The 12,653-nt window shown below is 35.4% G+C and overlaps 1 protein-coding gene across 4 annotated transcripts in view; it reads right to left on the reverse strand.

Moving 5' to 3' along the window:
- The window catches only part of AGL (amylo-alpha-1,6-glucosidase and 4-alpha-glucanotransferase), a 36,572-nt gene that overhangs the window by 21,630 nt on the left and 2,289 nt on the right, over positions 1-12,653 (reverse strand). For 3 of the 4 annotated variants that reach the window (XM_086754020.1, XM_086754021.1, XM_086754022.1), the window contains exons 3-12: positions 11,402-11,612; positions 10,333-10,499; positions 9,650-9,853; positions 4,801-4,982; positions 4,465-4,576; positions 4,059-4,179; positions 3,782-3,884; positions 3,602-3,699; positions 2,859-2,998; positions 378-565 (exon numbers count right to left, since the gene is read on the reverse strand). In XM_086754020.1, coding sequence (XP_086610146.1) covers positions 378-565; positions 2,859-2,998; positions 3,602-3,699; positions 3,782-3,884; positions 4,059-4,179; positions 4,465-4,576; positions 4,801-4,982; positions 9,650-9,853; positions 10,333-10,499; positions 11,402-11,612 — 1,526 coding nt within the window. Of the gene's footprint in view, positions 1-377; positions 566-2,858; positions 2,999-3,601; positions 3,700-3,781; positions 3,885-4,058; positions 4,180-4,464; positions 4,577-4,800; positions 4,983-9,649; positions 9,854-10,332; positions 10,500-11,401; positions 11,613-12,653 lie in introns of those variants that run through there. The other variant, XM_086754023.1, reaches the window with a different exon arrangement.

Here is a 12,653-nt window from a genome sequence, read left to right on the forward strand (position 1 = left end):
TATGGCAAAGAAACACTAGGACTTTCAGCCCAGTCTTGGCAATGACCCCAGCTAAAATTGACATACTAGATACTGGTAGTCCTTGCACTAAGTCCATAGCTATGTGAGGGAAAAGTTAGCCAGGCCCGTACACATCTACCAGATTTCAGCTAGGTGGAGAATTAAGAAATAGAATAGCTACACCACTCTACCAGCAGTTTAAAGTAGCTGAAACCATACCTAAACACCACCAGTCAAGAAACCTTGCCCACGCTATGAGGAAGGTTCATTCACACCTGAACTCTGCCATGCAGATCCTGCAGATTGTGTAGCAACAGTGCAGGAATTATTTCACAAACAGAAACTTCTTTATTATAAACATGCTTAATTTTGCGTACCTCAGCTACATGAATAGGTGTTGAGTGACAGTTGTCAAGACGAACACCATGAAAATATTTGGCAGTGATTTCAGTATATTTTTTCATATGTGCCCAGAGGTATGGGCAGTCTTCAGGTTTATTACCATAACGCAGTTTCACACTGTCTCCCCAACAAATAAGCTCTCTTCTCAAGTAAACATTTGAACCTGTAAGGGAAAGAAATTCACTACAGGGTACATTATATATAGTATAGCATGTGCACCAAAATGAAAACGTCACATTTCATCTTCTACTGCTGAAGAGTAGGAGAACACTGATGAAGAGCAAAAATTCTAACAATAACAATATCAACTCAAAATCTATATATCCTACGCTGATGTATAGTTTCAGCCTGCTCCAATGGAATATCTAATTTCTGTAGCGAAACGGAAATAAGTCTTCATATTGAAATCAAACGCTCTCTAATGCTTTAAAGTTGTATAGAAACCGTACTTGAGAAAAAGAAAAAAGAAAGAGGAAACAAATGAACAAAATCAGCAGCTCGATTGTTTAGATTGGCCAAATTAAAAAAAAGTGTCTCACTGTGTCACCATGAACTGCCACAGCCACAATTTAGAATTTTATATTCTGTTAACAGTAGACTGTGATGACGTAAGGCAAACTTTTAAAGCACTTAGGCAGGTAGGTCACTTAAATGGACAAAGTCCCTAAATATTTTTATGTGTATGAAAAATATTTATCCTCCATCTAGTCTAGTTTAATATATTATTTTTTGCCTTTTTGTGATGCAATCAATAGAAAAGAAATCTTTAAATCTGAGTTCACCTGTAATATACTTACTACACAGAACATATTGACAGAGATTTAACTGTGACAAAGACTTAAATGATATCCCAAAAAAGTGACTTGTGTCTTATATAAATCAGATATTTGACAATTGTAGTAATATCATTTATAAAACAAACAAAACCACCAAAACCTCACACTATTTGCAATACATAATAACCAGGCACAATCATGGAATTGTCAATAGTTAGACCCCACATAGGAGAAACACAATTACCTTCGAGCCATCAGTCTTCTGAAGGTCTATTTATATTCATCTTATCTAAAGCATGAATAGGGTCAGCACTGCTCAGGATGGGTAAGACAGAGCTACTCCATTGCTTTCTGCTACTCCTAGACCAGCTATACTGATGCACCACCACAGTTATTTCAGTGGCTGAACCTTGAACTAAGTCAGGAAAATTGTTCAGCTGAAAACTCATCCTGCTTTAGCAAAGACACTATTTTTCAGCCAGACTAATTTCCTAAGGCTCATATTATGGACACCGAAGTGATCGGGCCCACACAAAGAAAGACACACAAGAGCATGCAGCTAGTAAGTAAAGAGCAGGGACTCCAAGTCACCACTGCTTTCCAAAACATTCACTGAAGCACAGCCTGCTTTTTATCTTCACTAATGCATCATCTTTTCACCCTTGATTCTCAGTTGAAATAATGGCATAAACCAAAGGTATAATACAAGTATAAAGGACTCAAAAAGCTGCAGACAAGTTAAGAGAGAAAACTCAGTAATGGAAGTTAGGTATGCTAACTAAAGATGGTGATTGAAGGAAACAAATACAACAGTCTGCACAGAAGAAACGGCAATTAGTTGAAAGGTATCTGAACAAACACACCTTTGAAACACATATTATCTTCATCCTTGCGAAGGAGGAAAAAAAAAGTAAATAAAAAGCAGTGAAAGGGTTGTAGATTATTTTGCAGACATTAGATGTTTGCTAACTCCAGATCACTCTGGAGTATTAAATTAGTTTCTAAAGCAGACTCACAAACTCTTAGATAGATGTTTTTAATTAGAATTAAACTGCTCCTTGTTTGATTTAGTTTACAAAGTGAATGACTCATCTGAAAACAAGAGTAGTCAACCTTGCTTTTATTGGATACCAGTCCTGTCTCCAGAGAAGTAAAATACAGTATTTCAGTGCATTCATTAGTGAATTCATATCCTATCTTACCTTCACAAGTAATCCTCATATTTAATTTTGATTAATTGAGTCATCTCTTGACTGCCTCACTGCACCTTTCAAGGATCCAGTTTTTGCTCACTAATGTAGTTAAATACTATCCACCTTTTCACCGCATTTTTTTCTGCCACACCGTAACTGGCTTATGGAAATGCCAACAAGCAGTGTTACTAGAACAAAGTACAAGGTAAGCAACAAAGACAATGACAGAAGTGGGGAGGCAAGATGTCCCCATTTCAGTTGCAGAAAGCTCGTAATTTCCCTCTCAAATCTTGCAAAACTGTACCTCAAATCCCCATTCTTACTGTTGATCTGTATGCTGAACGGGAAATAAAAGTGCTATGAACTGAGTATCTGTCTGCTATTCTGCAGCCTCATAGGAATACATCTGGAAAAAAGATTAAATAAAATCCTTTTTGCTTTGGCAATTAAAAAGGTTTACAGGATGATGTAACGTTCTTTTACAAACCTGGTTCTGCAAAGTTTCTAAGCGGATCATCGCCCATAACCCAGCCATTATGAGCCATAAAATAACATGCTTTATCTGGCTGATGTATCATAGTTTCTTCTTCCTCCACAGTCAGCTCTTTGAATGGGTAAGTAAAATATCTATGGAATAGACAGGCAATTAAAAAAAAACCAAAAAAACAACCAAAGCATATAAGGCAATCTAAGCTGAAATTCATTGTCTTTGAAATTAAAATATCTGCTATGAACTGGCTTGTAGGTGAAACAGATAAAAAAAAAAAAGCAGCTGCTAGACTATAAATGATGGGGAGTCTTCTATTTTGTAGCATGCCTTGAAGGAGAAAGGACAGGTGTTGTCACTACCTTGGTGTCAGCTGGTAGAGTAAGATTAAAGCCCTAGCTCTTCAGATACATGAGTAGCATCAAGTACATCAAATTTGAAAGGTGTAAGCTTTCCTAGCTTCACCCTTCTTCCACCTACAAGAGCAATTTGCACTATATAAGGCTTTGATGTGCTCCAAGTATTGCTTCACGCTCTCTGGTCACATTTGTTCATAAAACAGTTACCATTGTTACTTAAAAAAGACAGTCAATTCATTAAGCGGCATTTATCCATGGGAAAGAAAATATATACTTGTACATCTAAATGTATACTTTTAATGAACTTAAAATCTGTCCAGGGAAAGTGACTTCAAATAGTTTCAAAACAACAACAACAAAAACCCCAGAACTCAAAAATAATACCTGGTAACTAAAGGATATTTTCTACTGACAGGACCCAGCTTAGGACCATCACAGGCCAGTCGCTCATAAACCACAGTCCCCACAAGACAATTGACAGCCTAGAAGAAAATAAATTATGCGTTACTGAAATGCCTGCACTTATTTGCAATTTAAAACAATTCAGCATTAAAACACTAAGACCTGCTCTTGATGGTGATTAGTTTGTCTGTATTGTTCAGCATTCAGTTCCTCAATCCTCTTGCGAAACCAGTTACAGCATTCTTCTATTGCAGCTGGTCCATTGCTTATCAGGAGGACATTAAAAGCAGAGAACAATTAGAATAATTCCTTTTTAAAACATGCAGTATATATAACTAAAAGGAATGAAAAAAATAAGTTTTTCCTATCTCTGAAAATAACTTGGTTTTGCAAATTTAACTTCACTTGTGATTTCAACTTGTAATTAATAATACAATACCTGTGTGGTATGAATGTTGCCAAAGCAATATTCATATCTACAGTGCAGCCAAATCGTCTGTAATCAGGGTCCTGAACTATTTGAAGGTGTTGATTTGGATCGGACTTAGTGCTCATTTTGCCTAAGAACAAGAAAAGAAGATTAAAAAAAAAGTATTCATAAATTAAAAAACAGGAATTGCCTTTAAAAGACATATAACTTTGATAATTCTAGCATAAGCACGATACAGGTACATAAAGGCTTTGAAGGACTGCAAAGACTTCAAAGGCTTTACCAGCCCTCAAAGAGTTCTTGTATGGTTAAATCAGCACAGCAGATTTCTCACATAACAGAAAATAGGATTAATTTGTTTTCCAGCTTATTGTTAAAGTTACCTATAAGCTTCAGCAACATATCCTTCCTTTACCTTGAGTTAGGAGGGCTTTAAATTGTTGCACAGCTTTGTTAACATCCACTTGGAAAAATTCCCACAGTTTAATTTTTGGATATATATCTTCCCAAATTATTTTACGGATACACTGTAAAAACAAAAATCATGTTAATTATAGTAACCATCAACATTATTAATTAAGAAAAGCTAAGTGCTCATATGAATTGTTCAGAAAAAAAAGGAATTAAGGGGTTAATTAAATATATCTGCAAAGTAGACACCATTTTTTGCACATTTCCACAACCTTATAAATATTAAAAATGTATTCAGCTATTTACAGTATTCATTAGCTTGTACTTTATTCTCACTTACATTCAGGTGATGATCATTTTCAATCAAAGGAGGGAGCCCTTTAGCAGTACACCTTCCATCAGCCACCATACAGGTCAAGTGCCACAGAGCTCTATCCAAGACCCAGGCTGGCTTCAGGTGAGGAGAATTTACAAGGTTATAGCCACATTCTGGATGCATTTTGAGCCATTCACTGTTAGCAGCTTATTCAAGAAAGGGAGGAAGGGGGAGTGGAGCAAGGGGAGAAGAGAGAGAAAGAAAAAAGTAAGTACACAAGCTGAACACTTAGTTGTTTTGTGCAAATGTCCTAACATCAAGAAGTTAAGGTACTATGGCACATATAGTTAGTTCACATTTCAACTAAAGTTTTCTATGACCAGAGAAAATCATGTCTTATGCAGAGGAGTGCATTAATGATGGCCATTTGTTTTGCAACAAGTACAGTTGCAGAGACTGCAGAGAAAGTTTGTTAGTTATATCAAAATATGCAATAATACCACCAATTCTAAAACACGAAAAAAAAAATTTTCAACACCCACATTTTCATTGCAGGAAATACATCAGATAATGGATATGAAACACACTGTGTGTTGAAAGCCAAACATACATCCCAAACTGAGATTTAAGATGGCCTAAGTGGTTTATTTTTTAATATTCTTAATCCTAGCAGATGCTCTACACACAGAGAGAGAGAGAAAGAGCACACACACCCTGCCCAAGAAATAATTAGTGAAAAATGTAGTTAAATGGGCTTTTAATAAAGGATTTACTGTGACACTGTTGTGTACACAATAAGCAGCAGAGTGGTGGGAAGTGATGCCAGAGTCTTACAGAGGAAAGCAAGTGCACTGCCTGGTGCATGCAAATGGAACGCTACTTGAGATGAGACATTACGCTCAACTGCGTCTATTTTCTAAGCTTCCCCCATAGCATCAACAGGCACCAGAAGATATGTTGAACATTAAGAATTAACCCAGAGAAGGTAAGCAGCCTTCACTAGAAAATGAGTGTAGTATTCTAATATAGGCAACAGTGTCCATTCAGCAGCATGAGTAAATACATACATAGCGCAGAGAGCTTTGATTTTACAGGTACAACAATGAAGAAAAAATCCTCAAGAGTTAATTTATTTCCATTTTTGAAACTGTTTATGAAAATAATGGTCAGATATTCTTTTGAATCAATCTCTCCAATTCAAAACTAAATGTAAAAAAAAAAAGCACAGCTTGCACAAGAACAAAAAAACTTTTGACAAGGTTTTTTAAAAATAATTTTTCAAAGAACATGTCTTATTAATCCATTGTTTTAGAAAAGTAGAGAAAAATAGAAGTAGTAATTCACACAAGGGAATACATGTAACAAATTATTGGTAACATGAAAAAAGAGCCATTAACATGTCTGAAGTTATAGCAGTACAATTACACCTAAACCCCAGGCTTGCTTAGTTCAAAGAAGTTCAAACAAAAATGTCAAAGGGAAAGAAAAGAGTGTACTCTCTAAGTCTATCATATGAACAGCTCTTCTGAACACCCTCTTACGTTACATCTCAAGACCGTTACGAACATGGCAAAATTCCATGTTTATAAGGTCAAACCATTTGCGGAAATTAAAATCTTCATAGTTTAAATGCCATCTACAACTAAAAACACTGTACTTATTTTAAAGTTGCATAAAGCAATAACAAGCTCAGACTATTAAAGGTTGTTCTAGGCCAACCAGATTCCCCCTCCTTTTTTTTTTTTTAAAAAGAAAAAAAAAAAGTGAAAGAAAAAAAAAAGTAAAGAGCAAAACTAGCTTACTCCATTCATCTAACAAGAACCACAACTTACTATAAAGGACTTCCATGAGTAAATACAGTTAGTTCTAAAAAGACAATATATATAATTTAAATCTAAGGTGTTATCATGCCCCCCCCCCAAAAAAAAAAAAAATTCACAGGCCTTCCACTAGTTCTGCTACAGAACAGAATTATGTTTTCCGATCAGGAGGTAAGCTCTAATGATTCACAACCTAACACCAAAAGAAATCTAATTATGCAGGAAAAAATAATGCCCAAAACATGACTTGTGATTATGTTTAGTACAGCTAGGGAAAAAACACACTAAGTATAAAAATATGGAAATATTAAGATGAAGAATTACAGAAAACTATTTCTAAAATTCAATACATTCTTAATTAAGAAAATAATTTCACATTTTTCAAGAGACTAATTAATTGTTATATAAATTTAATATTAACTTAGTATTTAGTAGTGATGTTCACTGCCCAAGACTTTTTTTTTTCCTCCCCTTTATAAAGCTGAGAAAAGGTGGTGTTTGATGTGATTAGGCTTGGAAGTTAAGATTTAATGACGTGTTAAATCACAATTAGACAATAATAGCCTCTCCTGAAAGATAAAGAAGATATAAATCTATTTCAGTTTATTTTATTACTTTATATGATTTATTAAAGCCACTGAAAGCTCAGAAAAGAAAAACAAACAACTCCTTTTTCTATCTCCTGGTGAAAAGTAAATGGCAGTGAACACAGCAGTTCTTATTTGAGGGTGTTTGAACACCCTGAAGGAAAATGCAGCCCAAAAAGGGCTCCCCTACCCAGTTACCAGACAGGGCTTGCGAGTTTATCTCCGAAACTCCAGCTAACATGCCAAAGGCGCATCTATATTTAACATTAGCGCACACATCCACTTTACTTTTCAAGTCAGGCCATTAGATGCTGGCTTTCATTGGAGCCTAAGAGATGTTACCATCAAAAACTGAGTCCCATCGTTCTCTACTGTGCAAGCGGTACGTTCTCCATTCCAGTGCAAAAGCCAAACACCTTAGCCTAACCGCTTAACGCTGGAAGCGAGCTGTCTGACTTCACAGCAGGAAGCACTGCCATTTTTATATAGTGGTCTTGTAGTCGCTAGAAAGCAGAAACTACCAATAGATACAACCACTGAAAGCTGAGGGGTCATGAGCTGTTACAATTACCGGCATTAAAGGATTTACTGTCAGACGACTTAAGCTTTTAATGCAAAGATGCTGCCAAATTAATAACAATGTGCAAGTATCCGTAATCTGCTCAAAGTAACTGACTATACATTTTGTGTCTTTTATACTCAAGTGGGTCTATGAAACATGTTTTACAATTAAATCACCCTAATGTGCAGGAATGAACTAATTTAACCACTAGAAATTACTGTTCAATTGAAATACCAAAAAAAGAGTAAAATTAAATTTCCATCTAATAAAGATCCAGACAACACAAACCCCCAAAACTATTTGCCTATTTTCTTATTTCAAAAGCCCCCAAAAAAGCTCCACAGGCATATACAACATTATTGTTTACTCAGACATTCATCAACACATCTTTCTGCTTATGCTCAATTTGGCATTTAACAAAGTTTGAAGTTAACTGTAAATCAAGAGGTTTTGATGACAAAGAACAAAGAGGAGGGGAAAAAAAATTGAGTTTGAAAGTTTGAAAGCAGGAAACAAAGCCATCAAGTATATCTCGCTTAATAATGCAAGTCAGGACCATGGCAATTTGAATATTTCTATCGTGTTAGAACTTCTAAACATCCTTTCAACATAGCATAAATGTTTTGTCATCCATCCCAGTGACGATTACTTTGAACTCTGAAAAGTTATTCTACAAATGTAGCCAAGTAACGTGACATTTTTCTTCTCAAATATATTTTGGAGTCTAATAATTAGTTTGGTTTCAGGTATTTCTGACCATAAAAACATTCTCTTTGGTAGCATGCAAATGTACACCGTAAAAAGATGACAGGATCTCATGCTCCAGAGAGAACCTGGGCTTCTAGTTGGTAAAGTGCAATCAATTTTTTAATCCAAAATTGGGAGAATGTTTAAAAGCCCAATTCCCTCAGACACACAGCCAATAACTATACTTAGTAACTTTTCAACAAACAGATAGTGCAAACAACAAGGCCCACATTGCATTGCAGAGTGATTGGATAGGAATACTTGGCAGCAGTCAACACCAAAGAACTAAAGCAAATAAAGCTTGAAATTCACAGATATCTGTGGTTAGGGGTTTTTTTTAAGCCTCATAGGACTGTAACATCACATACACAACCGTTTGTTGTACTCTCTGCTCTGAGAATGCTAATTATTGTGATCTTTAGGATTACAGCATAAGACGAAAACTGCATTATAAACATAATCAAACTCATTATCCAAATAATCACCAAAATTACAAGTGATGAAGTACTATGATTTACATTTCATCAGATTATACCAAAGAAAATCCACTGTCTCTCAAGCAATAAAGAGAAGTAAAGGCTTCAGCGCATTGGTGTGTCTGTACTTAAAAAACCCTACCCTGAACACAAAGCTATCTTTTATTTTTAACTGTCCTCACAGGCTGAGCTTTAACATTTCCTTCAGTGCTTAATCCTCACCTCTTGTCTCTATTCTGTTTGTTGTCTGCATGTGAGATCCGAATTAGAGCAGTTACTTTTAAGCAGCTGCAAGAGTAATACTCTGTTTAACAAGAAAGTACTCAGTTTATGTTCACCAAATAAAGGAATGGAATCTGCATTATGAATTATTTGGGAGCCACACACTGTAGGTCACAAAAATAAGCATATTACAAAAATACAGACACATGCACAGTTCATTAATTCACTCTATGAAGGACTCTATTCACTTTTCCAGTAACAATACTAAATTCTTTTACATCTGTTATGCAGAAATATCAGTTAGAATTGTAAAGAGTTGTCCTGGCTTTAAGAGATTTAAAGATAGAGACAACTACATTGCTTAAGAGACCTACAAAAGATGAGTTCAAGGAAGTTAAGGGAAATAATTAAATATAATTATAGGACTAATCTGGTTATTAACACACACAAAAGTCATACCAGTATGATTGTAGACTACATCTGTGATGCAAAGCATATTCCATTCATTTTTCATTTTTTCCACAAGAGCTCCTATATCACTCCAAGTGCACTTTTTATTATGGCTTGAAAATTCAGGATTTACTTCCAACTGATCAGCCAACGAATAACACGATCTAGACAGTCCAAGCTTCTGCAGTGGCGTAAAATGAATCATGTTGTAACCTACATAATAAGAAGCCATTTATTAAATAAGAAAAACAAATTTCAGTCAAAGTTAACCGAAAGAAACCTACTAAGTTACAGTTATAACACGTACTTAAAGTTAGTATTTGGAATAACCAGTGTACATTAATCTGCATCTTCCCCATCTGACATAACACAATTCCACATAACATGAGCTTTAAAAACGACCCTGTCAGTTCTACAGACTTCCAAGACTATCTGAAACCAAAACAATAAGACAGAAGTGGTTTCCTGTATTAGGAAGTCTCTGAATCTTTGCAACTCTGCAAATATTTTAATAGTTTCACTGACTTAATCTGTTAACTACAATGAATCTAGTGGAAAACATTCAGTCTACAAGCTGAAGAGTTTGTAACTGAAGAACAAATGAGTTGTTTACACTGAAGCTCTTCAATGTAACTTTCATTTTTGATCATAAGACAAGAACATATATCCTTTAATATGTGTATCAGCATTACCTGTTTCTTTTGCAACTTTAAGCCTATCTTCCCATTCATTGAATGGTCCCAGACACTTAGCAAGGAACGTCTGGAGTGTAACACAATCCAAAGGTAACACATGATTATCAGCTCCAACACGCAAAATAGGATCCACAACTATGTAACCTCCACCACTTTTTTCATTTCTAGGAAAAAAATAATTTTCATTGGTATAGTAAATACCCATTGTACCGGTCAGTTTCAGAAAGAGAATCCAAGAAGCACAGCTATTTCAAAAAACACGGTAGCCCAGGACAGTGGTTGGGGGGAGGCAGGGAACATGACTGCAGAGCACCTGAAGAAAACAGGACACTGAAGAGATGTTTGTCTCCTAGGCATCATCTCTCTACTGGAGTTACAAGAACACAATTGGGATACAGAGCTTTAAACTCTCTGCAAAAGCAAGATACCTTTGTTATTTTCTGAGGCAGAGTACTGGTTCCTCCTTTTAAGATATGGATAGTAACAAAGAAAGCACAACTGCCCATCTTTTATACAAAGACTCCATTTAGAGCACCATCCTCTGGAAGAGACCTGAGCTAAATGCCCTTTTAATCCTAAGGGAATTCAGCTATCCATCTTCCAGAAACTCAGAATACCAGACTACAATCATTACAGATATTGGCATTCTCTTCTGCACTGTGTGTTGAAACAAAGGAGGAAGTATAGAATGAAGTAAAGAATGACAGAACCTCTGTGCTAGAAAGAGAGAAAACAACCTTCAAAGTCAATGAAGAAAATACAGATTAATCATTCAGATATTCAGAATGCTGATGACTGTGAAAATTTGTAGAAATGGCTTGCCTTTCCGACATTTATAGAAGACTGATCAACTTTGTTCTGGACATTCTCCATATCTTTGCATCAGAAAGTATTAAACAACCACTACAGCTACTGCCTTTCATTTGCAGATTCAGATAGGCTCCATGGTTGCAATTTGAAAAATGTGTGGAAAAAACATTTTTATTCTTAACAATGATTTATTCAGGTTAAGATGTAGACCAATGGAACAGACTGCATTTGGCTGTAAGTATAGAATTTCACTTACCCAAGACTGAAATAGTACTGGTATGACCCAGAAATTTGGAGATCCAGCTTGCAGTATTTGTCAGAGTCATCTTCTTTTCCTGTGGGATTGTGCCATGACAGTGTCCTGAACTTGTGGCGATCAAATACTTCTCCAGAAGCTGGATAATTTGTATACACAGTAACAGGCTTGCCTTGAAGAGTCGGGCCTAATCGGAACTGTAGTTCAAAACCTCAAGGAAAAAAAAAAAAAAAAAAAAAGAAAAAAGATAAAATATCAGGAGAACTAGATATTTCTATTCTGTAAATACAAATCATAATTCGATATTACTTTAAGAAGAAAGTGCACCAACATATCTGCCAACAATTCTAGCAGAATGGTATATTTCTACAGCATCATCTCTCCCTTCTTTCCTAACTTTTTCTTTGCATATTTTTTCAGTCCTTTTCCTTTACTTATATGGAACTATTCAACTCCTTTTCAATTGGTTCCTCTTTGTTATATAAAAAGTCTTACAACCAAAACATCATGATCATCAGACTACATACAAATTTATGCAGATATTGGATTATGTAGTATTTAAGTATTTAGGTTTTCCAAGTCCCTACATTAAGCTGACTCATGAAAACATCTGAAAAAAAATTAGGAACACATTCTGAAACAGAAAATATTTCTAATCCCTTCTTTCTTCATTGAGGGGTCACTAAACAATGGTAAATTCCTTACTCTTTTAACTGTAAAATAATATATACTTGTGTGTAATCTGCAACGTACAAGTCATTAAACTTTCAGACAGTTCAACAAACCCAAGGGAGTTTTGTATATGTGCTGCAGGTCACACACACACATATATAGAGAGAGAGAGCAGTACTTAACCTTAAGATACCCCTGACAATGAAAAGAAAATTAAGTTAAAATATTAGGACCTAAAACCAGGCTGTAGTCTGTTCAGTTGGATATGAAAAAATTCAGTTTAGTCAACAGCTTTCAGAATAGGTTTCCACTTGCAGCTATGAGGGCAACCATTATGTGTGTGGCTAATTACAGGGTCCTTTCAAGTGATTGAAACAGGTATAAGTGCTTGCACAATAACTTTTACTAAATTACACGCCAGTCATACAGTTAACTGTTGTAAGATACCTACTAGCCCTAGCATTTACAAAATTGGGAGTAAAAGAAAGCCGAGTATTTGTAAAAAGAGAAAGTTATTAATACACAGACAATGATTTATAAAGTGCAAAAAATCCTGAACAATGGCAAATTCCGGTATCTT

The sequence above is a fragment of the Chlamydotis macqueenii genome, chromosome 8 (genome assembly GCF_036417535.1).
Source record: "Chlamydotis macqueenii isolate bChlMac1 chromosome 8, bChlMac1.mat, whole genome shotgun sequence".
In the NCBI taxonomy this organism is placed as follows: domain Eukaryota; kingdom Metazoa; phylum Chordata; class Aves; order Otidiformes; family Otididae; genus Chlamydotis; species Chlamydotis macqueenii.